At 39.3% G+C, this 26042-nt stretch overlaps 1 protein-coding gene across 3 annotated transcripts; it reads left to right on the plus strand.

The window, feature by feature from the left end:
• The first annotated feature begins 5332 nt into the window (after positions 1-5332).
• On the plus strand, positions 5333-25412 carry LOC131252992 (cysteine--tRNA ligase, chloroplastic/mitochondrial-like). Of its 3 annotated transcripts, none has more exons than XM_058253810.1 (9): positions 5333-5622; positions 11748-11811; positions 20087-20248; positions 22803-22973; positions 23078-23359; positions 23504-23629; positions 23738-23941; positions 24049-24165; positions 24758-25412. In XM_058253810.1, exons 1-9 carry the CDS (start codon positions 5456-5458, stop codon positions 24968-24970), a joined length of 1506 nt encoding a protein of 501 aa, XP_058109793.1. In that variant the 5' UTR covers positions 5333-5455; the 3' UTR covers positions 24971-25412. The 3 variants fall into 3 exon arrangements, with proteins under 3 accessions (XP_058109793.1, XP_058109809.1, XP_058109801.1); XM_058253818.1 differs by having other exon boundaries at positions 5396-5622; positions 11663-11811; XM_058253826.1 differs by lacking the exon at positions 20087-20248.
• The last annotated feature ends 630 nt before the right edge of the window (positions 25413-26042 follow it).

The following is a 26042-nucleotide window of genomic DNA, read 5'->3' on the forward strand; positions in this document are numbered from 1 at the left end:
CAAATCATGTAAATGAACATAAGTTCTTTAGAGACTTGTGGACCTTTTTCGATATATCTAATCCTACCTTGTCGCACTCTCTTGTCCATTAACATCTCCTGCACCCTCATCTGTATGTAAACCGGGCTCCTTGCTAGGCAGATGGCGGCCCACTTCCTCCACCTGGAATCCTTCACCAGAACATGATGGCGACCCTCTATCTTTGAATCGATGGAGTAACATACCCTCCAGTACATTACCATTTCCTTCCGCCCCTTCACGAAAATCAAGACTCTTGATTGGTGGAATAACAAACCCTCTAAATCACTATCGTCTCCTCCCCCTTCATGCAAATAGAGATTCTCAGTTGGAAGATGGTGGCCCACCTCCTCCACTTTAAATCCTCCACCAGATGATATTGAAAAATGACGATCGATGAGTTCCATTGTGCCTTTAAGACCGTGAAATGCATGGAAATGACCGCGAATCGACACAGAATTGTTTGGAATGACCGTGAAATGCATGGAAATGACCGTGAATTGGAGCAAATTGACCGTGAAATGCATAGAAATAACCGTGAAGTGAAGGGATTTGACCGTGAAATGCATGGAAATGACCGTGAATCAACACAGAATTGTTTGGAATGACCGTGAAATGCATGGAAATGACCGTGAATCAACACGGAATTGTTTGGAATGACCGTGAAATGCATGGAAATGACCGTGAAGTGAAGAGATTGGACCGCGAAATGATCGTGAATCAACACGGAATAGGAGGGAATGACCGTGGTATGCATGAAAATGACTGTTAAGTGAGACGAATGGACCGTGAAATGCGCGGAAATGACCGTGAAGTGAAGGGGCATTACTGTGAAATGCACCGAAATGACCGTGAATCAACACGGAATAAGCGGGAATGACCGTGATATGCATGGAAATGACCGTGAAGTGAAGCGAATGGATCGTGAAGTGCGAGGAAATGACCGTGAAGTAAAGGGGCATGACCGTGAAATGCGCCAAAATGACCGCGAATCAACACAGAATAGGCGGGAATGACCGTGGTATGCATGGAAATGACTGTGAAGTGAGGCGATTGGACCATAAAATGCGCGAAAATGTCCGTGAAGTGAAGGGGCATGACCATGAAATGTGCTGAAATGACCGTGAATCAACACAGAAAGGGGGGAATGACCGTGGCATGCATGAAAATGACCGTGAAGTGAGGCGATTTGGACCGTGAAATGCACGGAAATGTTCGTGAAGTGAAGGGGCATGACTGTGAAATGCCCCGAAATGACCGTGAATCAACACGGAATAGGCGTGAATGATCGTGAAGTGAGGCTATTGGACCGTGAAATGCACAGAAATGGCCGTGAAGTGAAGGGGCATGACCGTGAAATGTGCCGAAATGATCGTGAATTAACGCGGAATAGGCGGGAATGACCGTTGTATGCATGGAAATGACCATGAAGTATAGCGATTGGACCGTGAAGTGAAGGGGCACGACTGTGAAATGTGCCAAAATGACCGTGAATCAACACGAAATAGGCAGGAATGACCATGGTATGCATGGAAATGACCGTGAAGTGAAGGGGCATGACCGTGAAATGCGCCGAAATAACCGTGAATCAACACAGAACAGGGGGGAATGACCGTGATTTCAATGCATATCACGGTCAGTCCCGACTATTCCGTGTTGATTCACGGTCATTTCGTCGCATTTCACGGTCAATTCCCTTCACTTCACGGTTATTTTCGCACATTTCACGGTTAATTCGCTTCACTTGACGGTCATTTTCATGCATTTCACGGTCATTCCCACCTATTCCGTGTTGATTCACGGTCATTTCGACGCATTTCACGGTCATGCCCCTTCACTTCACGGTTATTTCCGAGCATTTCACGGTCCAATCACTACACTTCATCGTGAAATGCTTCAAAATGACCGTAAATCAACATGGAATAGGTGGGAATGACTGTGAAATACGTTAAAATGATCGTGAAGTGAAGCGAATTGACCGTGAAATGCGCGAAAATGATCATGAAGTGAAGGGGCATGACCGTGAAATGCGTCAAAATGACCGTGAATCAACACGGAATATGTAGGAATGACTGTAATATGCATGGAAATGACCATGAGGCGAAGCGATTGGACCGCGAAATGTGCAGAAATGACCGTGAAGTGAAGGGGCATGACCGTGAAATGCGCCGTAATGACCGTGAATCAACACAGAATAGGCGGGAATGACTGTGATTTCCATGCATATCATGGTCATTCCCGCCTATTCCTTGTTGATTCACGGTCATTTTGACGCATTTCACAGTCATGCCCCTTCACTTCAAGGTCATTTCCGCGCTTTTGACTGTCAATTCACTTCACTTCACGATCATTTCCATGCATTTCACAATCATTCCCACCTATTCCGTGTTGATTCACGGTCATTTCGACGCATTTCACGGTGAAGTGTAGCGATTGGACCGTGAAATGCGCGGAAATGACCGTGAAGTGAAGGGGCATGACCGTGAAATGCGTCGAAATGACCGTGAATCAACACGGAATAGGCGGGAATGACCGTGTAATGCATGGAAATGACCATGAAGTGAAGCGAATTGACCGTGAAATGCACAGAAATGACCGTGAAGTGAAGGGGCATGACCGTGAAATGCGTCGAAATGACTGTGAATTAACACGGAATAGGCAGGAATGACCGTGATATGTATGGAAATCACGGTCATTCCCGCCTATTCCGTGTTGATTCATGGTCATTTCAGCACATTTCACGGTCATGCCCCTTCACTTCACGATCATTTCCGCGCATTTCACGGTTCAATCGCCTCACTTCATGGTGATTTCCATGCATATGACGGTCATTCTCGCCTATTCCGTGTTGATTCATGGTCATTTCACGGTCATGCCCCTTCACTTCACGGTCATTTCCGCGCATTTCATGGTCCAATCGCTACACTTCACTGTGAAATGCGTCGAAAATGACCGTGAATCGACACGGAATAGGCGGGAATGATCGTGAAATGCATGGAAATGACCGTGAAGTGAAGCGAATTGACCATGAAATGCATGGAAATGACTGTGAAGTGAAGGGAATTGACCGTGAAATGCATGGAAATGACCGTGAATCAAAATGGAATCGCCGAGATTGACCGTGAAATGCATGAAAATGACCGTGAAGTAAAGCGAATTGACCGTGAAATGCATGGAAATGACCGTGAAGTGAAGGAAATTGACCATGAATCAAAACGGAATTGTTGGGATTGACCATGAAATGCATGGAAATGACCATAAAGTGAAGCGAATTGACCATGAAATACATCGAAATGATCGTGAAGTGAAGGGAATTGACCGTGAAATGCATGGAAATGACTGTGAATCAAAACAGAATCACCGGGATTGACCGTGAAATGCCTGAAAATGACCGTGAAGTAAATGAAATGAATGAAATTGATCGCGAACTGATTGAAATTAACCGAAAAGTGAATGAAATGGATTTTCGACCATCAACCTGATGGAATCTTGAAAAATAACTTGGTTAGTTGGCTAAAGTAGCTTCTCCTACCCCAAAATCATATAGGGTACATCAAGTAACTAATTTTGGTTTAGAAGATATTCTTGTTAAATGAATAAAGAAAGAAATGAAAAAAAGAGAGATTTTTTTTTTATATGCTTATATATACATATTTATTAGAGAAAATTGTAGGTAGAATAAATTTCTCCATGTAAAAAATAAAAAATAAAAAAATTTGCATAGACTTTTACGGACTGCAGTTATCGCTACGGTTATAATCCGTAGCTATAGCTTCGATAATATCGAATACACTTTGATATGTATCGAATACACTTGCAGGATTTTTTATGCAAAGTTGCTGGACAGTTCTGGACCTTTTTCGATTAATCGAAAGACCTTCAATATATCGAAGTACATATCGAAAGATTTTCGATACATAGCAAAGCATATATTGAAAATGCACAGGCCTTGGTTATGGCTACGGTTATAATCCGTAGCCATAGATTCCAGGCTTTTTTTTTTCCCTATTGTAATTCCCACTGCCTTTGTGTGTCCTTTCATGAGATATGCGTTATATCCAAACTGTCCATCTATTTGGCGAACTCGTACTAAGTCTTGAAAAGAAAAATAAGACAGATTTAGCTATCAAATGGACCACACTGTAAAAGGCAATGGAAGATTGAACGTCTACCATTGAAATCCTTTTAGGGGTCGCAGAAGTTTTGGATCATTATGAAATTTGTTTTTCCTCTTCATCCAGGTATTTGTGACCTTATGAATATATCGGATGAAAAATAAATGTTATGGTGGGCCCTAAAAAAGTTTCAACGGTGAAAATCAATTTTCTGCTGCTCTTTGTGCTGTGGTCCAGTTGACCTTTGGATATAATTTGTTTTTTGGATAATGCTCCGAAATGATCTCGAAATGTGGATGAACGTTGTGGATATAATAAATACATAACTGTGGGGCCCATGTAACGTTGATCTCTTTTGAACCGTTCGTATAACTCGGAGTTCGAGGAGCGTCAGCGCTCGTCTTCGAGCAGCGGCCGATCCGTTTGAAGGAAGAAGCAGGGGCATTTTCGACCTTTGGGAAGCGTCCGTACAGCTGGGGCTCATTCTTGCTCGGTAAAATGAAGTGGGCTTGGTCTCGTAAATGGGCCATAAATGGGTCGTACAGTCGTAAATTTATCCTGCGAAAGCCTTTCGCAGGAAATCCGCGCCCAGCGACACCTAAGATACCTGCTTCCATCGTAAGCTACCTTCTTATAGGTATCTCTCCCTCCCTCTCTCGGAAGGGATCGCGTACTGAGTAACTCACTACGCTTAGCGTACTGAGTAAACTTTGTATGGTCCACCATGATTTATATATTTTATCTGCTCCGTCCATCTATTTTAAAAGATAATTTTAGGGCTCAATCAAAAAAATGAAACATATACAATGTTCAAATGGACCACATCATAGGAAACAGTTGAATTGAACGTCAACCGTTGAAAGTTTCTTGGGAGCCACAGAAATTTTGGATCTAAGTTTATATTTATTTTTTCCCTTCATCCATATCTGTACGATCTTATGAACAGGTTGGATGACAAATAAACATCATTGTTGGGCCTAACAAGGTTTCAACGGTGGATATCATTATCCCCGCTGTTTCCTGTGGTATGGTCCACTTGATCTTTGGATATGATTCGATTTTTGGATCAACCCCTTAAATTATATGGAAAAACGAATGGACGGTGTGGATAGATCACATACATTCAAGGTGGGCCCAACTGAGTTTACTCAGTACGATAAGAGCCTACTGAGTTACTCAGTACGCAATCCAATTTCCCCTCTCTCTCACTAAAATCCACTAAAATCCCTAAAAATAGGAAAGGGGAGATAAGAGAGACGTATCTACATAGTACCAAAAATTCTCCCTCTTTCTAGGGTTAGGGTTTTGGGAGGAAGTTGGGGATGGGAAATCCGGAGTTCCAGATCTTCAACACCATGACCAAACAGAAGGAGGTTTTCAAGCCAAAGATCCCTGGAAAAGTCAGCATGTATGTCTGCGGCGTCACCGCCTACGATTTCAGCCACATCGGCCACGCTCGTGTCTACGTCGCTTTCGACGTCCTCTACAGGTCTCTCTCTCTCTCTCTCCCTTCACCTAATTTGCTCCGATGTTTGCTAATTCCAGTTTCACCGACACTTACATCTTCTTCTGATATGTTTGCTACAAATCCTTACAATCATCTATCAAGAATAAGTTTTTTGATGTGTTATATTTGAAAATGGGCCTCCACGTGGTGTGTACATGGCATCCAACCCGTCCCTCAGGTCCGCCCAGTCACTTTATTGGGTGGCACAAAAAATTGTAGCAATCCAATCATCAGGTTGGCCCCACCATGTGGAACAATGGGACAAGACGGCCCCTTAGAAAATCCTGAGACTAAGTATGGGCACACAGAGGCCTTATGGTTTTTCCTTGCGTCTTCTTCTGATATGTTTTCTCTGATAACTAACAATGAAGATGCAATCATTTTTTGCCCATAATCTTCTATCAAAAATATATTTCTCTATGTTCTATTTGAGAATGGGCCCCGCAGAAGTAGATTGAAATTTAGATTGTCCAACCAATGACTTTTCAGAGAGGACCAGTGCCTGGTGGAGGGGCTTACCAGAAGAATAATCTGGATCTTATAAATGTGTCAGGACACAGTACCAATTGCCTAATTAAAAGAATTGACTATTAAAAGAATTGACTCATTTTTAGACGCTCTCCTCAGTGAGATTGCTGTTGTGATAATTCTACGTTGGTGGAGCCTGGGTTTCATTTCATTGAATACCCACTACAAGGGAATTCAAATAATTCTTCACATTCTTACTATTTGTCTTACACTTTTAAAAAAATAAAAATAAAATATGCGGGATGGATTTCTTTGTCCAGATAACTTGGATTCATGATTCTATATGTCATCTGATAGTGTCATTTTGGGCATATTCTGAATGGATTTCATAGGTTGTGCGACTCGGTCATCAAGTCAATGAGTCTCAATATCCAAATTGTAAAAGAAGAAGAACAAGAAGAAGAAGAAAAAGTATACCCACAAGAACAATGGAGTAGAGGGGAGAGAACTTTATTGATGTCAATCTTCTTTTTCTACAAAAACTTTAAGAAAACTCACACTTATAAAAATATTCGAATGCCTAAATCCTACACCACCACCCCTTTTATATATCTTAAATGAATCTTTAATTGAAATACCCCCAACTATGAGATTCGTTTCAAATCAATCACAATTTATTTTAAACCAATCTAATCTTCCTTAACATGGTAAAAAGCCTAATAATAAAAAGCAAACATGAAACTAATTATATCTCTAAAACCAACTCATATATTTTATCCTATCAATCACATATTCAAATTAGCCCTCAACCTCCCAAAAATAATAAATTACAATCCTTGATTTAGGCTCCCAAATTCGTAAATAATCAGCTAAAAAATCAGCACATGTTGGGCTCTATGGCGGGTTATGGATTTACGTCTTGCCGGGCCCTACAGTGGGTCGCAAGCTTGCATCAATTCTCCCCAGCTTCGAAAGAATTCGTTCTCGAGTTGAAACCTTTAGACTTGTAATACCTTTACGATGAATTGTGTTCTTCTTTGGTGGAAGTTGATGGTGTAACCCTAAGCATTGGCTTGGCACAACCTTTATTGGAGTCAACTGTAGATGATGTCCTTTTCGCTTGCGCTTTTGTGGGTGCCAATTTGTTTGTTGTAACTTTAAAGTTCTTCGTGGATCCTGAAACATTTGCCCCATTTTTCATGCCATAGTCATCTTTTGCAAAGGTGTTTCAATTTGAGTATCGAGACCTGGTTGTTTGTCTATTAATGTGACTGTCATTGTCATTGGATCCATTGATTGATCCATTGGTGAATTCAAGTGTAGTTTCAATGTTAATGCATCAATCACTTTAGATATTAATTTTTCATTTGACTTTGTGGATCTCTTCATCATTTTCAAAATTTCTACTTTAATTTTGTATTCTTTGTCACGTTCTAACAATCAAAGGATTCAATCATTAATGTCTTCATAAGCTGGGCTTGCTATTGTTGGGTAGGACCTTGGTGGGGGACATTCCCTTACGTGTCTATGTGCTCCAACTTTGGTATTCGAATTCCCTCCATGCCGAACCTCCCCCACTTCATTAGTGAGATTATCTATTGCATACGTGAGTTGGTCTACCCGCTCTGTGAGTATGTGGATCAATTGGTTGCACACACTCTTCTTGTGTCACCTCCTTCGAAGCCATTAGGAGATGATGTAGAGTTGATAGTTCCCCAATGATCACCCACTTTGATACCAAAATGGTGCAACCCGGTTATCGAGTCAATGAGATCTCAATACCCAAATTGCAAAAATATTAAAAAAGATATACCCACAAGAACAATGGAGTAGAGATGGAGAGAATTTTATTGATAGATATATATATTTTGGAGAGAGAACGACATGTTCATTGAAAAGAAAAGGGAGGAAAATTGTCCGCTGAGATAGCAGGCTAATTAACCCCCAGAAAAAGGAAATTACAGTAGTTAAGATTCACTACAATTGAAGCCCATTCAATAGTGTACCCATGAACTCTACTAATGATCGAACTCACTACATTAGAAACATTATTAAAGACCCTTCCATTACGCTCTTCCCATATCGACCACCACATGGCCAGGATGATCATTCTCCAAACCGTAGCTGTTCGGGTACCAAGAGCAGCACCATGCCAAGCTTTTAACAGACAACCCATCGACTTTGGAGAGGACCAAGAAACGCCGAAGGAATTAAGGACTGCTGACCAGACCTTAGAGAAGGAGCAATGGATGAAGAGGTGATCTACCGATTCTTCTGCATTCATATAGTAGAGGCAAATATTCATAAGAACCATTCCCCTTTTTCTCAAGTTGTCCATTGTAAGAACTTTACCCTTCCCTACCAACCAGCCGAAGAACGCTATCTTAGGAGGGACCTTGTACTTCCATACTTTATCTAACATAGGCCTACAAATATCTTCTGTTCTCTTTTCGATGAACCTGTATAAAGACTTCACCGAAAAAGATCCTTTTCTGTCCAGTCTCCAGATGAAGCTATCTGTTGAACTCTGAGCGGGGATATAAGAATTGATACGACCAATAAGAGCTGAAAAATCTTCCAAGGGGGTGTTCCAGATGATATCATTTCCAAGGCAGGAATAGCAATCCCCAACCTATATATGGTGGTCCGGAAGAGCCGATAAATACTTGAAAATTCTTCTTTGAGAGGGACTGCACCGGCCCAAAGATCTTCCCAAAAGCGAATCTTCTCACCTTTGCCAATGCAGTAAGAGATAGTACTGAGAACTACCTTTTTAAAGGAGAAACTCCTCTCCATAGAGCAGAAGCCCTATAAGAGGTGGAATCCTTAATCCACCTGCCACCTGTGGATCGACCATATTTGCATTTAATTAACATATTCCATAGGGTCCCCTCCTCCGAACCAAGTCTCCAGATCCACTTCCCTAGCAAGGCCCGATTCATTGTTTGAAGGTCTCTAATGCCAGCACCTCTGTCTTGGATATTTTTACAAACCTCTTTCCACTCGACCAGATGAAATTTCTTCTTTTCCTCCTTACCGTGCCATAGGAAGTCTCGTTTAAGTCTTTCCAGAGTAGCCAATATTGCAGCAGGGCACTTAAAGAGGGACATGAAATATAGAGGCAGATTTAACAAAGCAACTTTAATTAGAGTAAGACGACCGCCCGACGATAAATATTTGCATTTCCATCTTGCCAGGTACGATTCGAATCTATCTATCACCTTGTCACACAAACTATTTGGAGGTTTGCCAATACATAATGGAAGACCAACATATGTTGTGGGGAATGAACCCATCGAGCAGTCAAAGAATTCAACGAGACTTCTAGTTTCTTCTACATCCATATTAATGCCATACATCATATATTTTTCCAGATTTACGTTTAGGCCCGAGACTGCTTCGAAGTAGCGAACAATCGTGCGCAAGTTGATAATTTTTTCTTGCTCAACTTCACAAAATAGGAGGGTGTCGTCTGCAAACTGAACATGAGAGATCCGGTTAACCATATTTTTAATCTTAAAGCCACTGATATTTTAAACCATATTTTATTGATATTAACCTTCTTCTCTTACAAAAGCTTTAAGAAAATTCACACTTGGAAAAATATTCAAATGACTAACTCCTACATCACCACCCCCTTTTATAGATCGGAAATTAATTGTCAATTGAAATTCTTCAACAAAGAGAATCAATCACAATTTATTACAAACCAATCTAATCTTCCTTAATATGATAAATGCCTAGTAAAAAGCAAACATGGTAAGTAATTATATCTCTAAAATCAGCCTATATCTTCAATCATATCAATTAAACCCTCATCACATCTTTAAATCATTCATCCATGTCTCTAAAAAATGGTAAATTATAATCCTTGATTTATGCCCCCAAATATGTAAATAATCAGTTAAAAAATTAGCGCATTTGGGCCTATGGGGGGCTATGGGCCTACATCTTGTTGGGCCATACAGTGGGCCTAAGTGGTCTGGGCTTGGATGGGTCTAAGTGGGCCGTGAGCCTTCATCAATAGGTCGGAAGATTTGGATTCCTGGTTCCATGTGTTGTCGAATATGTATCTTATTTGGGGTCACCAGTACTATATTTTTGGGTGACTCCGGGGACCCACAAATCACGCCAAATTGGTCAATACAAGCACCAAAAGCTCCTTTTTCTATCTTTCACTTTCATTTTCCTTTTTCTCTCTTGGGGAAGGGGATTTGGGGGTTTCGATCATTCCCTACTAGATTTTAGCAAGAAAAAAAAGCAAATCTGTCTATTTTGATAGATCAAAGTTGGAAGCTTTGTTTTAGGGAGAACCTTTGTGAAAGGTTAGCCATGGTCCTTATCCATTTTTCTTGTTAGATTCTTGTGTCTAACCAAAAAAGTAAGTCGTGAAGCACTGAATTATGCTTATTTTCCTGGAGAGTGTTTTGCATGATTTTCATACTTTGGTCCATTTTGTTCTATTTTTCTTTTGTTTATTTATTTATTTATTTTTTATAACTATTCCACTTATATTTTGCAGTATTATAATGTTAAGTGTGTATTTAGATAAATCGACCATTAGTCTTATATTGTACTTATCAAATATTATCTAATGTTAATAGTATCTTTTATTTAACTATTTATTGTTGCCCATTGCCAACCCTTATTAGTTGGGATAAGGCTTAGATGATGATGATGATCTATTATTGCTCATATTTGTACTATAAAGTGTATAGACTCGTGGGCGGAGGTATTAAGAAAAGACCCAAGGACCTATGGTGTAACTGAGGATTTGGTCCGTGATAGAGTGGAATGGCGAAACAGGATTGTTGTAGCTGACCCTAGTTTGTTAGGCTAAGGTTTAGATGATGATGATGATGATGATGATGATGATAGTCTATTGACTCAATAGTGTAGACTTGTATAGTCAGACAGGTATTGTAGAGTTATAGATGTGTAGCATGTATATGTTATGTATTTCATTTTCACAGAGATAAATATGTATTAATTTTTTTTTCCTCTCAATTTTCAACTTAAAAAGATAATTCACTTAGCACTGATGTGGCCATTCCTGCTATTCGGGTATCGATATCCTACTTAGTCGATAACCAGATTGCATCACTTATTCCCATGGGATGGTTCTTTACATGCATCTTTAACAGTATGAACGAGATAATCTTCTATTGGTACTCTTTCCCAACCTTCCTAATTAGTGGTTATTAGATCTGAATTTAGGGTGTGTTTGGATGTCTTGTCATATTGTGATGGCGTGACTTTACCAAAGCCAACAAGGTGTGCTGTTTATTTGGGGCAACCACGCATGGAACCTGACCTAAGTGGGTTTCATTTCCATGCTTGCTCCTTGAAGTTGGAAGTGAAATATGTATTGCAAAGTCCTCGGCTAATTTCGCTTGTATTTTGACTTCAACCTATCTTTCTGGCATTGAGCAAAGAACTTCCAATGCAACCTAATTTACACAGGTCATACTACTTTTCCGTCTAATGGATTCTGATATATGTTATTCATTTGGGCAGTGATGCACATTCTAATATTCTATTAGTTTATTTTCAGTGAATGGATTATGTTACCTAGTTCCTGGTCAGGTTGTAATGCTGATGGGGTGTGATGTTATCTTCGCTTTCTTAAATTTAAGCAGATACCTGCAACACTTGGGATATGAAGTGAATTATGTAAGGAACTTCACCGATGTTGATGACAAGGTGAGCTCATGATACATATTGTTACTGTTATGGTGTAGACTGTGTAATCAAATACATAAATGACACTATCATAAGTACACATATAAAAGAATGCACACACATGCACAAACTTCAGTGTTATCATATTGTGTGATTTGCAGGATGAATCTTACGGTTCATGTCGTATCTCACACTGCATGATATGAACCATACAGCCAAATCACAGATCCACAATTATCGTACGAGAATTGTATGAATCATACGATTCATATAATGAGTCACATGATTGATATGATTTGCTTTTTGCTGCAAATGGGCTTCCCAAATTCAATAAAAAATTATTTTCTTTTCTTTTTTGCTTCTTTTTGTGTCTTTTGTTTCTAAAACTTATACAAAGCCTACCTTCTTAAAATATGGCTTTATTGTGCTCTTTTGCAACTTTTGAGAGAAAAAAATGAGAGGAATTAGAGTTTTTTGAATATCCAAAGCATAAAGCAAAGAACTCCACATATTGTTCTCATGTCTAGAACAGAATCTGATGGTGTTTGCTTCCGTGTTGGTACATAAAAAAGATACAAAAGCACATATAATATGTAAGAAATATTTCTTTTAGTTTTATTTGATTTTCCAGGTGATTTTTTTGAAAATCCCTTAAAACTATTTCCTTTTTGTGTTCTCTTTCAAATTTTATTTTATTTTTTCTTAAGAAAAATAAAAGCATACGATTAATGATACAATTTGCAATTCGATATTATTCAACCCATCTTATGGTTTGTAATACGATAATGATGATGACAACATTGCCTCCGGTCATGTTGTTTTCCACATGTTTAAGTTATAGGTAGTGATTTTGCTCACATGCTGTTTCTACCATACGTAATTCTGGGAAGTTGTGTGAATCCTGTTGTTTTCACGGACCTTGTAACCACAACCCATTGTAGTTAAAGGTGCTAAGTGTACTGCACCCTAGGTGCAACCGCCCTTGGAATGCTTGAAACGGCTAGGCCCACACCTGGGGATTATAGGCACAATCTTTTTGAAATGTGTTTTATGGGGTTGATAACTTCCAAAAAAATTACAGCTATCCAAACATTCCAATGAATCCATAAGACCCTAGAGTTTCTTTTTCCCCCTAATTTCCCAAACTAGAAACCCTAATTTCATAAAATTTCCAATTACCTTTGGCTCAAAACCCCATATCGCCAATTCACTCAATTCTAAACTCAAAATTTCCAATTTCCCCAACACCGAAGTCTCCAACCCAAAATCACAATTTTGCTAACATCCCTAAAGTTTACAAAACCTAAAAATCTAATTTTTCAATATCCCAAATCCTCGAACCTAAAATTTACTATTCCCCTAAAATCCCCAATTTATCTTCTATCTCTTGTATATGGCATAAAAGAAAATTCAAATGCTATTAACAAGTCCAATGTGGTGCTTAAAACAATATTATAGGAAAGAAATCAAGATCTCATGGATTTATGGCTATAAGAAATTATGGCTATAAGAAATTTGGAAGAAGGGGTGTTTTTCATAATTAATGCTGTGAACCTAAAAGAAATAGGGAAAATGTGCTCAAAAGGGGTTTATAAGGTTTCTTTCTATCCTTAAGAATGTCAAAATTCCCAAAATCCATTCTTTGAGGTATATGAGGGTACTTCACAACATTATGCTGGTTGCACTTGGCCTTAAATAGGCGCCAACTGCCAAGTGCTATGAGTCCTAAGCACACGCCTAGGGACAAAACCTTTCCTTGGGCCCAAGTGAGGCATAAGTCACTCAAAATGCCTATGTAGAATGTTTGTGCAACAAAACTTGAGATCCAAATCTATTTAGAAAGGGGACATTAGGATTGAGGAGGATGGAAAGAAATCTGTTAATGTTGTCCAAAATGACTCTTTAAGTTGTGTGTTTTGAGATGTAGAAATGTCTAATTGGAACAATGTTGATGGTTCAGGGACATGTGATGACCTAATCCTAGATGCATGTATAATCAAGTTAAAGAATGTTCAAATAAATACACCAATTAACTAATTGTTTCCAGTCAAAGGTATTAGGTAAATTTCAAAACAAAGATGAGGCCATTCTGTCGGGTTCATGCCCCTTAGCATAAAATCGTGTAAACAGTAAAAAGGGAGGACCCCTAAGGATATGAGGATATCCCAGACCTAGCATAAGTTAGTCCACGGTCAAGTTTTGATATGATTCTACTGACTAACTATTCCTCTTTTCCGTTCAAACTAGAAAGGGGTGAAGAATGAAGGGTTTGAGATGAAGAAAGTACAAGTCCTTTTTTCATCAAAAGAAAAAGAGGATGACTCTTACCTTTTCCTGCACCTCGAAGATCTAAAAAGAAGGAAACTTGAAATCGTGGTGGAATCCTCAACACTCAAGGGCCAATCCTGGAACCCTAATCTCTAAATAAAGAGGAAGAAAAGATACGAATTTCTATTCATTCAATAATAATGAAAATATGGTTTCTCACAACGTATATATAAGGTATGGAAAAAGTAAAAGTGCACTAAAGCCCCTGAAAAAAAAAAAAAACATGAAAGACGAAAAGTAAAGAAAGTGCAATAAAGCCCCTGAATTAAGGAAAAGAACAAAAATGCTTAAAACTAAAATATCCGTGTGATAGGGTGTGAAATCCGACCCATTGATCTATGGTCAGGGTGCAATCATCCCGCTCTTGCACTCGTAGCGCGCCAGAAAATGGGTCCGATGGACCCAACGTCCATTTACATCAACTTCTCTGTTCCGGTACTCTGTCGGCGACACCTCCTCCTCTGGTACATTTTAAAGGGTGCACCACTGATGTCCGCATCACTTGATGGCATAGAAGTTAGTAATTGATTAATGAGAGGTTATACTAATCTTTTTTGAACTTCCTAACTCACAATGAAGTTATTTATAAAAACAACTTCATTGAACAAAGCTTGTTAAGTATATATCTTAGGACTGCCTTGTGAAAATTGGACTCCTCCTTGGTCTTCTCGTCCGTAATAGGTAAAGGTCCTCTCAATGCTCTAACACCCATACTAGATATGGATTAAATTGTCTCACGATGTTCCGAACCTAGCACATGTACCCCTAAATGGGTGAATGACCCAACCCTTGGAACATAATATAGCCCTTGGTGGCGAAGAGCGCCGACATTGAGGTGCCAAACCTTCCTGTTGATGTGAACTCTTGTGAAAGATCAGCACGTTATCTCCAGAGTAACTTTTATTTGTTGAGTGACAGCTCTTCCACTCGGCATTGTCAGATCATTAAGGTGGACTTTCATCTCTGCTCGATGGGTGGGTCTTGCAATCAAGCTCTCTTTTGCTTTTCCACCCGAGGGCCAATCTCTATCAGGTCTAAGGAAACCTTTGCATTCCTCCGTTGCCTTTCGAGAGGTCTACACCCCATTGAAACCATCTCTACCTGAGACTTGGCCTTGGCCTTGGCCCATGCGTCTTAGCACAAGGTTAGGATTCTAGCTCTTCCAGATTAGTATCTCATTGCAACCTCATTTGTGAGGAGGCACCTCTTCTCCTGAAGTTACGAGGCTATTTTATCGAGTTCCTTGGAGGGAGTTATCTTGCACCCCTAGGTATTCTCTACTTATCCACCTATGACAGTTTTGGGTACATGTAGCCTTTGGTTGAAGGTCGTTTGAGGTTTTTTTGGGAGTATGACATGGGTTACTTACAGCGCCATAGTGCCTAGTACTTGGATATTGGCTCAAGGCATTTCCTCTACCCCTTCTTACCTTGCCTTGAAAAAGTAAGGTCACTTGTGTCCTAGAACCAATAACCATCTTTCGGCTAACCTAGCCTCCTCCCTCCCCCAAGTCCATATTTTAACCGTTTGATTGCTTCAATGTTGAAGCCTACAAAACATCATTTTTATTCTCTTTCACTAATCTTTTGGTAGGAATTCCTCCCATTGGTTCTTGGCTTTGTCAATGGAGGATTTTTTGGGTAATGGGATCATTTATCCTGCATCAATATTCTGGTTGCTTTGTTGAATTTCAGATTGTAGGGAAATGTTGCGGTTAGTAATTATATAGGATTTATATTTCAGGGAAATTTTATATGAAATTTTCTTTGAAGGAGTTTTAACTTATTCAAGCATTATACCTTAGGTGGTAGGCTTTCTCTGATAAAATCTTCCCTTTCCAACCTTCCGCTATATTATGTCTCTCTTCCAATCCCAAGTATGTTATGGAGAGGATTGACAAATTGAGGCATGATTTTTTTTTAAAAAAAATTTGGCAGGGTGGGATTCATACTTGAAAATTTTCATTTGTTAAATTGGAAGGAAGTTTGTAAATTGAAATTAGAAGGGGGTGCGGGAAGTAAGAGGCTTGAGGATTTAAATATGGTGTTGTTGGGGAAATGGGTTTGGAGGGTTTTTTTTTTTTTCTTGAACGAGGGTTTGGAGGTTGTTGTCGGGGATGATAGCTAAATATGGCTCCTCTTGATTGGGGTGGTGGATTAGTCTTTATCGTGCCTCCCTACTTTGGAAGGTTGTAGCTAGAATTGCGCCGAAAGTCTTTGTGGGAGTGGGTTTTTCTCTTGGGGATGGTTCTAGGGTCAGGTAATGGGACATCATTTGGTGTGGGGATTCCTCCATAAGGTCGGACTTTCCGAGGCGTGCTTCTCTTTGTTGGGACCCGAAAATCTTGGTCATTAGTTGTTTTTTGTCTAACGAGGAAGGTGGTTTGTGGGTTCCCCCATGCAGAAGAAATCTAACAAATGAGGAAATTGTGGAGCTGGTTGACCTCCTTTCCGATTGCAAGGTATTAGGCTGAATCCAGTCAAGAAGGATTCCTTGGTTTGGAGGCTGGATAAATCAGGAATTTTCTCAGTTGGATCCTTCTTCTCTCAGACATCAAGACCTTCTCCCCAGATGCATTGGCATTTCACAGCAATGGTCCGTTCTTGCGGAGCTCCCCACAAGGTAGGCCTTTGCCTGGTTGGCTGGTAGAAACAAAATTCTGACACTCCCCAATATTTGCGGCCTTTGCTTTAAGGATGCTGAATCTGTGAGTCACCTTCTCATTCATTGTGCTTATACGAGGGAAGTCTGGTCGAGCATCTTGGATCTGTTCAGAGTTCAATGGGTGATGCTGGCATCGCTGGAAAAGCTGTTCCAAGTTTGGTTTTCGTCGGGTCCAGATAAGTCCTTTTCTCGATAGAAGTTAGCCTCCCTGTGAATCTCTGGCTTGAAAGGAATGAGTGGTGCTCAAGGAATTCAAAGAGATCGTCTCAAAGGGTTATTGTTAGGGTTAAAAATTGTATCGAGGAGTGGGCCTCCTAGGGTTGTCTTCATTGTATCAGTATTTTTCTTTTCTTCTTTTTGCTTCATTTGTTTGTTGCTTTTTCTTTTGCTTTTTCGCCTTTTGGCCTTAATAAGATCAGTATCTTTCCCCCAAAAAAAAAAACAAAAACGAACTTGTTGATTAATCTTTTTTGTATATTTATCTCTAGATTTTATCTTTTCTTGCTGTATTGCATCCGGAACAACATACCTTCGTGGAACTCTTCAATTTGCAACTGACAAAAACATATCTTGGCCATTTCTAACAAACCCTACATTATCTACGTTTTACTCTTCTTTCTTTTTCTTGGTTGGCAAGGTGTGCTTAACAGGCCATTGCAAGGTTGAGAGAAACCATTGTGTAATTGAACTATGGCTTGACCCCAAATCATATTAGTTTTCATGAAACACAAGCACAATGAACGTATTATTAATTTGGGTAGAATTCTGTTTAATCAAAATCTTGGATAAATCATTCTTCCCATCTTATTTGCTTGGAACTCTAATATTATAAGCAGGGTGTTCGAAAACGGTTATGTAATGGCCGATACGTAACGGTAACGGCCGTGACCGGTACGTGTTATGGGGTTGTAACAGCCACCCCTTCTTTTTTGTGCCTAGAACAGCCGTAACGGCCATTACAATCCATAATGGCTGTTACAGTACTGCAACAACCGTTATGGGCCATAACCCCCTAAAGAAAATAGGAAAAAAATTAAAAAAAACATACCTTTTTTTCTTTCTTTCTTTTCTTGTTGTTGTTGTCGGGCTGCTGCAGCTGCGGCGGGAGCAGTTGCTGCCCTTCTTCTTCTTATTTCTTTAGTTCCCTCTCTCCCTCTTTTCAGTTCCCTCTCCTCTTTCCCTCTTCTTCTTTTCATTTTCCCTCTCTCTCTCTTCTTTTCATTTTCAGTCTTGGAAAAATGAATGGACTGACAGCCATGCACTTCAATTTATTTTTTTAAATTCTTTGCGGTGCACGCAGTACAGTGCACATGCACTGTTTTGTAATGTGGCGCCTACCTTGATTTATGTGTAATATATCCATGCCGTCCATCAATTTTTCAGGTTCATTTTATGGCACGATCCTTGAAGTCAAGGGATCCAAATCTCAATTGGACCACACAGTTAGGATTGAATGCCCACTGTTAAAATCTTCCCAGGGCCCACTATAATATTTATTTTCCATCCAACTTGTTGATAAGGTCACATAGACTTTGACCTTGATGAAGGGAGAACACAAATAACAACTTGATGCAAAAAAAAAAATGTCATAAGAAATTTTTAATGGTGGGAATTAAATCCTTATTTTGTGGTTCACTTAAGATTTGGATCGGCCTCATTTTTTTGGACCATGCCCTAAAATAAGTTGGCAAAAAGGATGGACCACACGGATATACAACAAATGCATTGAGGTGGGCCCCACTTTTAAAGGGATACTCACTAGTGGTCCACCGAAGATTTAGATCTACCTGAATTTTTGGACCATGCCTTAAAATGAGTTGGCAAAACAGATTGATGGCATGGATATACAAATACATCGAGGCGGCCTGCCTGGCCCACTAGTGGTCCACCTGAGATATGGATTTACCTTTTTTTTCCAATGCCATTAAATGACTTGCCAAAACGGATGGATGACATGGATATATAATACATAATCGAGTGGACCCCAGTACATGGCCCTAAAAATTTATACATGAGGTATATATCAACTCAAAATTAACCAATTAAATTTTGGGACCATTGTTGCTAAGTCACAATCCCAAAAGTAAATAACTACAATTTTCACCATTAGTTTGTAGACACCTGTTTTTTTAAATAAGACCATTTGATATTTTTCATTTTTCACTATCCAATAAATGTCCACCAATCCATTAGTGGGATAAGTGCCAATAGATTGTATTAATTTGAGGCTAGTTTGGGGCATCAAATGGTACCCAAATCAGCCCCGAATCGACAACACTGTTTACCTCAATTTAATTTTAATTTTTTTTAAAAAAGATTTATGGGGGAAAATGATATCAAATTGTTAGGTATATGAATTACATAATAGGATACAAAAGTTCCTAAACTCTATATATTGAAATGAAATGTATGTGAGTCACGAAGTATGCAATGCACTAGCACTATAAATAAAAGGAAAACTTGAAAATATAAGATGTTTTGGTATTACATTCATTATAGTAAATTTATATAAATATTATATAGTTAGAAAACTAAATATAAAAGGTTTGCAATTAATTCCAGGTTGTCAGGTTCATAATTCCATCAGACAGCCCGATATAGCATTCTCACCAAAGAGTGGACCATTACACCACTATAAACATGTTCCAAATTATAAATGAATGCATATTTGGAATATTTAGAATATTCCGGATTTAATAGATATTTTTCCATAATTTTTTACCAAAAAAAAAAAAAATGCACCATTACACACCCTGTATCGGCCATTACGGCCTTGTATCGGCCAATACGGGGCGTATCCGTATTGGTAACGGTGGGCACCGTTACGCCCACCGATACTGCAACGGAACACCTTGATTATAAGGGCAGTTTGGATTGGGGGAAAATGAAGGAAAACAAAATAAAAGGGAAAGAGAAGTGATGATTATCCAATGATGGATTCCCAAGGATTCCATGGCACTATTGAACCATGGATTCCGTTTTTGCGGATCTTGCTTGGATAGCAAGTGGAAATCTCATTTTTGTTGAGACAATGCTCATCTTGTTGCTTGTGCTGGGGAATTTGACTATGGAAAAGTGTAATGATTGTTATGTGGAATCTGCAACTATTTTTGCTATTCAAACATAGTGAAACTTCTGATAATGGGAAAAAAATGTTTCCTTTTCCTTTCTTTCTTCCATTTTCCCTGAATCCAAAGAGGTCCTGAGATTGCTGGATATTTCTATAGTTGGTTTTCTATATTTTGTTCAAACTCCATCTTTTTGCACAGTATGGTAGAAACTTCTAATTTCTGAACCTCTACAGATAATACGCAGAGCAAATGAGCTGGGTGAGGATCCATTAAGTTTGAGTAGTCGGTTCTCCAAAGAGTTTCTTGATGATATGGCTGCTCTTCAGTGCCTCCCTCCTACCCATGAACCGCGTGTTTCTGATCACATGACCCAGATAAAAGATATGATAGCCCAGGCAATGCTCTGCCTCCTTTTCTGATTTTAGTTTTTAGAATGGTAATTAGATCACTTAATATGAAACTGTGTTTTCTCCATTATTGTCGAGCTATCAACAGTTTATGAAATACTTTATTTCGACATTTATTTTAAATTGTATTATTGTGAAATTGTGAAATTGGTTTTTGTAGAATATGTATGCATGCAGTTTTCAATATCATACCTGAGTTTTAAGTTATTATCTTTGTTCTTGAAAATGATCTGCTATGCTGATGTCGCATCCTTTATTTGGCTGTCCACTCATGTTGTTGTTTCTGTAGGTCAAAATTACCTTTTAGAGTAAGCTTAGAAAAATAGACTCCTGGCCATGCAATCAAACTATTACTTGAAAGAAAGCAGGGGATGAAAATGCTGATCATGTTGAGCTTAGTTTTTGTAGATGATAACCTAGCCAAACTTCCTGCATGGGCGACCATAGAAGTCCCAAGCGCGCACACTATGGTAACAGACTGACGGTGAACTTCTAGTCACGAACAATGTCTCATACTTTAAAATCATAAAGCTGTTCTTTTTCTTCATCTTATGCCAAAATTATTTACCAAAACTGAAAGATGCACACTATAGTAACAGACTATCAAACATCTTGATGCGATTGACAGTTGAAACTAAGCCTGATACACATCTCAGGTATCCTACAAATGTTCCATCAAGTTGGCACAACTGATTTCTTGTATAGTGCATGTGAAATGTGTATAGAGGGAATAAGTAAACTTGTCATACTGAGCCTACAGCTCTTATTCTAACCTCTAACTATTTGAAATACATTCCCCACCGACTCGAAAAAAGCTCAAAATTCGCAAGTATTTTAGTCATTAGTATTTAAGCCATGTTCTGGAGCTCTAAGTTGTTGAGTCTCAAAAACTGCATGGAAACAAGCATCATGGTTCTTGAAGAGACTTCCAAAATGAGCTGTTAATCATTATATACGCATATGGATGCAAAGTTAAGGTTATGCCTCCAGGAAGGCAACTGCCCCAGGCCTCGGTGGGAATTTATCATCCAAGACTTTTTCTTCCTGGTATCTGCAGATTGCAACTTCAGCTGGCTCTTAAAAGTCTTGATTTTATACCTCTGGGCTGTTCAATACTCCCATGCCAGTCCTTGTAAAGCCTATTACTTTGGACCTAGTGTTTTGTGGAAACTTAAAACAGAAAAAGTAGGCGACTTTTGGAGTCACTGTTATTTCCATGAAAGGCAAAGAAGTTGATGGAGATTGCTTGGCATGGAGTTTGAAGCAGAAACAAGGGTCGGTGCCTTGCTATATTTATGGGCGTAAAAAATAACTTCATCTTGGTACTAAAAACCAAATTTGGGATTCAATCTATCGACTTGTGAGTAATGATTTGCAAGGATATCATACTCAACAAGGGTTAGTCAAGTGTGCCATAGCGCTGAATAATCCTATTGAGCAGATCCCCCTGATGTGTAAGCATCACCACCAATAAAACATATAGCAATTTGATCCTTTTTCTGTTATGAAATAATGCCAGCATCTACCTTCCCGATCTCCTAATTTCCAAACCTTTGATGTCACATGGACTTAGTGTGACATATTTACTGTGTAGAAAGTTTGTGAAATAAAGATGCAGTTTTTAGTCATGCTAAAAAAAAATTACTGCTCTTCAATGTCATGGTTTCCACATCCTATCCGTTTTGTTGGTTGTATGAAAACCATTGGTGGTCATGAGTGTGCCACTGATTTTGTACTTGTGAAATCAATGAATGAAGTGATTCAAGCAAGCGAAGATGGTGGTCTCGTCTCTTTTATAGCCTAGCAAAGAGACCTTTCTAGGTGTTTTCTCATGATGTAAGAACCAAATACCTTAATCTAGACCATTGCAGTGATGAGAAAGTATCCCAATCTCTGCCTTCTCCTTATTTAATTTTATTTTATTTTTGCTTTCGCGGTTTGATAAACTGACACTACCTTTCACAAACATGGATCTATAATTCTTCTTCATATGTCCAACTTCTCCACTTTGGTAGTTTCAAATTTTCAAGTTTCTCAAGTCTTTTAATTTTTTATTGTGCCTCACCTTCTTTATGTTGCATTTGGAAATTCTTTTGTCCATATTAAAAAAAAAGTTGTGTGTGTGTGTGTTTTCATTTTAACAATCAGAATGCCATGTTTTTACCAGAAACTGGAACTTATTTATTTGCATCTCCTTGGCTTTTTTGCTTTGATAAAGATTTTAGGTGAGACTTGCAACTTTCATTAATCTTCGACGCATCATTTCTTCACAGTTCCATCTATCTCTCCTATTGATATATTTCAAGGAATTCTTATTAGTGATACTGAATGATACCTGAGCTCTGTAATCTTACACAGCCCTTTCATTATCCTTTTTAGTTTTTGACCTTTCTAATCTCTTTGAGCAAGAGTTGGAGATAGATACCAATCATGGGCACCAGTCGTATTAATGTGTATAAGTGTATTAGAAACTTTTCTTTCAGTTTTAGCGTCCATCACTTTTACAGAACTCACATGTCTAATGATCATTGCTTCCTTACAGATTATTCACAATGGATGTGCCTATGTCATTGATGGAGATGTCTATTTCTCTGTTGACAATTTCCCTGACTATGGTCGCTTATCTGGACGAAAGTTGGAAGATAATCGAGCAGGTGGACGGGTTGCCGTTGACTCAAGAAAGAAAAACCCTGCTGATTTTGCATTATGGAAAGTGAGCAATCAGCTCCAGTATTTCTCTGAGTGTTCTTTAAGGTGGTTTTGTGTTGTCAATGAAGATCTTTATTTTAATTTTGCAATCATTTTCCAATGTTGCAGTCTGCAAAGCCTGGTGAGCCAAGCTGGGAGAGCCCTTGGGGCCCTGGAAGACCAGGATGGCATATTGAATGCAGTGCCATGAGTACCCATTATTTAAGTCCGGCCTTCGATATCCATGGTGGAGGGATGGATCTAATCTTTCCCCATCATGAGAATGAGATTGCACAGAGCTGTGCTGCGTGCCAAGAGAGCAATGTGAGCTATTGGATGCATAATGGTTTTGTCACTGAGAACAATGAAAAAATGTCCAAGTCACTAGGAAATTTTTTCACAATCCGTGAGGTAAGCAAACCTATTGTATGTGTTGGGAAAATTTCTTATTTTCTATTTTGCCTAAAAAATGGGTGTTGATGTATTTGAGTCAAACATCTTTGCAATGCCACTTGCATGAATGATATAGGTCATGACCAAGTAATTGTGTTGTAGATCTCCAAATTGTACCATCCGTTGGCCTTGAGAATTTTCTTGATGGGCACGCATTATCGATCACCTGTCAATCACTCAAGTGAAATGCTGGAAATTGCATCAGAGCGTGTTTTCTACATCTATCAGGTATATAAAGTTCATTATATTTTAAAATGTTCAGCTTCCGAATGGAAATGTATATGTATTTGGCATACGTAACATGACCAATGTGTTTTTTCTGTATCATCTGTGCAGACTTTGCATGACTGTGAAGTCGTTCTATCCCCATTTCGAGAAGGGAACCTCAAGGATCGAGTCACGCCTGATACCCAGAAGTGCATCAATAAGTTTCGAACAGATTTCCAGACTTCAATGGCAGATGACCTGCATACTTCTGAGGTTTTGACTTCTCTTTTGGAACCATTGAAGACCATTAACACTGTTCTGAATTCCTTGAAGGTAATACCTTCTCTTTGAAGACATCTTGACGATCATGCACTTCCCTTTCCTGTACTAGAGTATGTAGGCTGCATTTGGCAGAGCTTTGACTATTCTCTTTCTGACAGAAGCAGAAGCAGCAGCTGCAGCAGCAGTTACTGATTCAGTCTCTTGTTGCTTTGGAGAAAGAAGTAAAATTTATTCTAAATATTCTGGGGCTTCTGGCATCTTCTTCTTATTCCGAGGTATTTTATACTTCTAATCATGTGACATGCTAGGATCACATGAGAGGTTGAAGGGGTGATTCATGCCATGTGCCAACTTTGCATACGTATGCTGGGTCATTCACCAGGTGGGGTACACTCTATACACTGATCAATGGGCCTGGCCCAAGTCCAAATTTTGCATAGGCCGGCATGTCAGGCCCAGCCCAAATAGTTGAAAATCTGGGCCAAAGCCAACCCCCTGCCCGGCCCGTGACAGCCATAGTCTTATGCAACCAACACGTATGGCCTGCATGATGAGTGAACCTTGATCTTCTGCCCGGCCATTGACAGCCAGTCTTATGCAACCAACACGTATGGCCTGCACAATGAGTGGTCGTCGATCTTCCGGCTGGGGCATGCTCACAGTGGTTCCCTCCCAGTGAGTGACCTGGATCCTGGACACCACTGTGTCGACACATTTACTGCAAATAACCACCTCTTAGTGCAAATTGCGCTGGCATCTCTCTACAATCTTAATAGGCATGGAGGATGAGATGTCATTGCATGATAAAAGTTTCAAAAAAAATGGCCTTCTTATTCTTTTTTTTTTTTTTCCCTTTCAATTTGACAGCTTCTGCAGCAGTTGAAGGATAAAGCATTGGGGAGAGCAGGTTTGACGGAGGATCAAGTGCTGCAGCAAATTGAGGAAAGGACTTTAGCGAGAAATGAAAAAGACTGGGGGAAATCTGACCAGATAAGGAAAGCTTTGTCTCTTAAAGGTATCGGTCTCATGGATGTCCCTGAAGGAACGATATGGAGACCATGCCTGCCAAATCAACAATAATGACAGCATTTTGCCTATTCAATTGAGGGTGCAAAAGCATGATCACTTGGGAGTCCCGTTGAAGAGAGTATCCAGATCAATTTTTCAATGACCCATACCTGTTGTTACGGCTGTGAGGTAATTATTCACGGGCAAATTTAGAATGAAATGCCCTTGAAGATTGTTTTTCATTGATTTTGTTGTTGTCTGATAAGATCTGTTAAACATAGGCTGTGAGACCAGACTCCTTGGGGTTGTCAAACAGGGACTGTCAGATTTCCAAACAGTCTTGAGGTTCTACCCTTTGGTTTAGTTGTCGAAATGCTGTCTGTAAGTTACTGAGATGACCCTTGATCTTGAATCAAGCACCAGTGTCAGGTTATACGATCATTATGTAAGTCAACAAGAAAGGGTAGAATCAGTGTTTTTGTTACTGGCAATAATATCGATATTTTGTCTGGGACTTGATTTCTTCTTAAATCCATGTTAATGTGTGATTCTCATGCATTGAGATAGATTTGAGTGGGAATAAGTTCATTTAAGAAGAATATTTAAAAAATCTGTCTATTTAAAAAAAATAATTTTCCATTTGAAAATTGTTCTTTGTTTGGGATGCATGGTTGTATAATGAAATGCGTATGTATCTGTGGATGCTTGCATGTATGGATGGACCATGCACGTATGTATGTTTATGTATGTAAGGACATGAATGGATGTGTGGATGATTGGTTGCATGCATGGTTAGACGTGTATGCATGCATGGATGGATTGGTGGACAAATGGATGGTTGGATGGTTAGACATTTGCATGAGAGATGAACGCAATAGTTACATGTGCACATGTATTCCTCGCTTAGTGGCAGACTCGCAAGAGTTTCAACACTAAGGTCATGGGTTCAGGTACCCATTGTGGTGTGTGTGGGTGCAAGGTTGTGTGCCTTAAAAAACAATGTATTCATAATTCATGGATGGATGGGCAATTGGATGGACAGATGGTTACTACAGCACTAATTTTTTAGTGACATCATGTGTTTTAAACGTCCATTGAATGAAAAATTATTTTGCATATTACTTTTTTGCAATTCTTTTATTCT

The sequence above is a fragment of the Magnolia sinica genome, chromosome 1 (genome assembly GCF_029962835.1).
Source record: "Magnolia sinica isolate HGM2019 chromosome 1, MsV1, whole genome shotgun sequence".
Classification (NCBI taxonomy): Eukaryota; Viridiplantae; Streptophyta; class Magnoliopsida; order Magnoliales; family Magnoliaceae; genus Magnolia; species Magnolia sinica.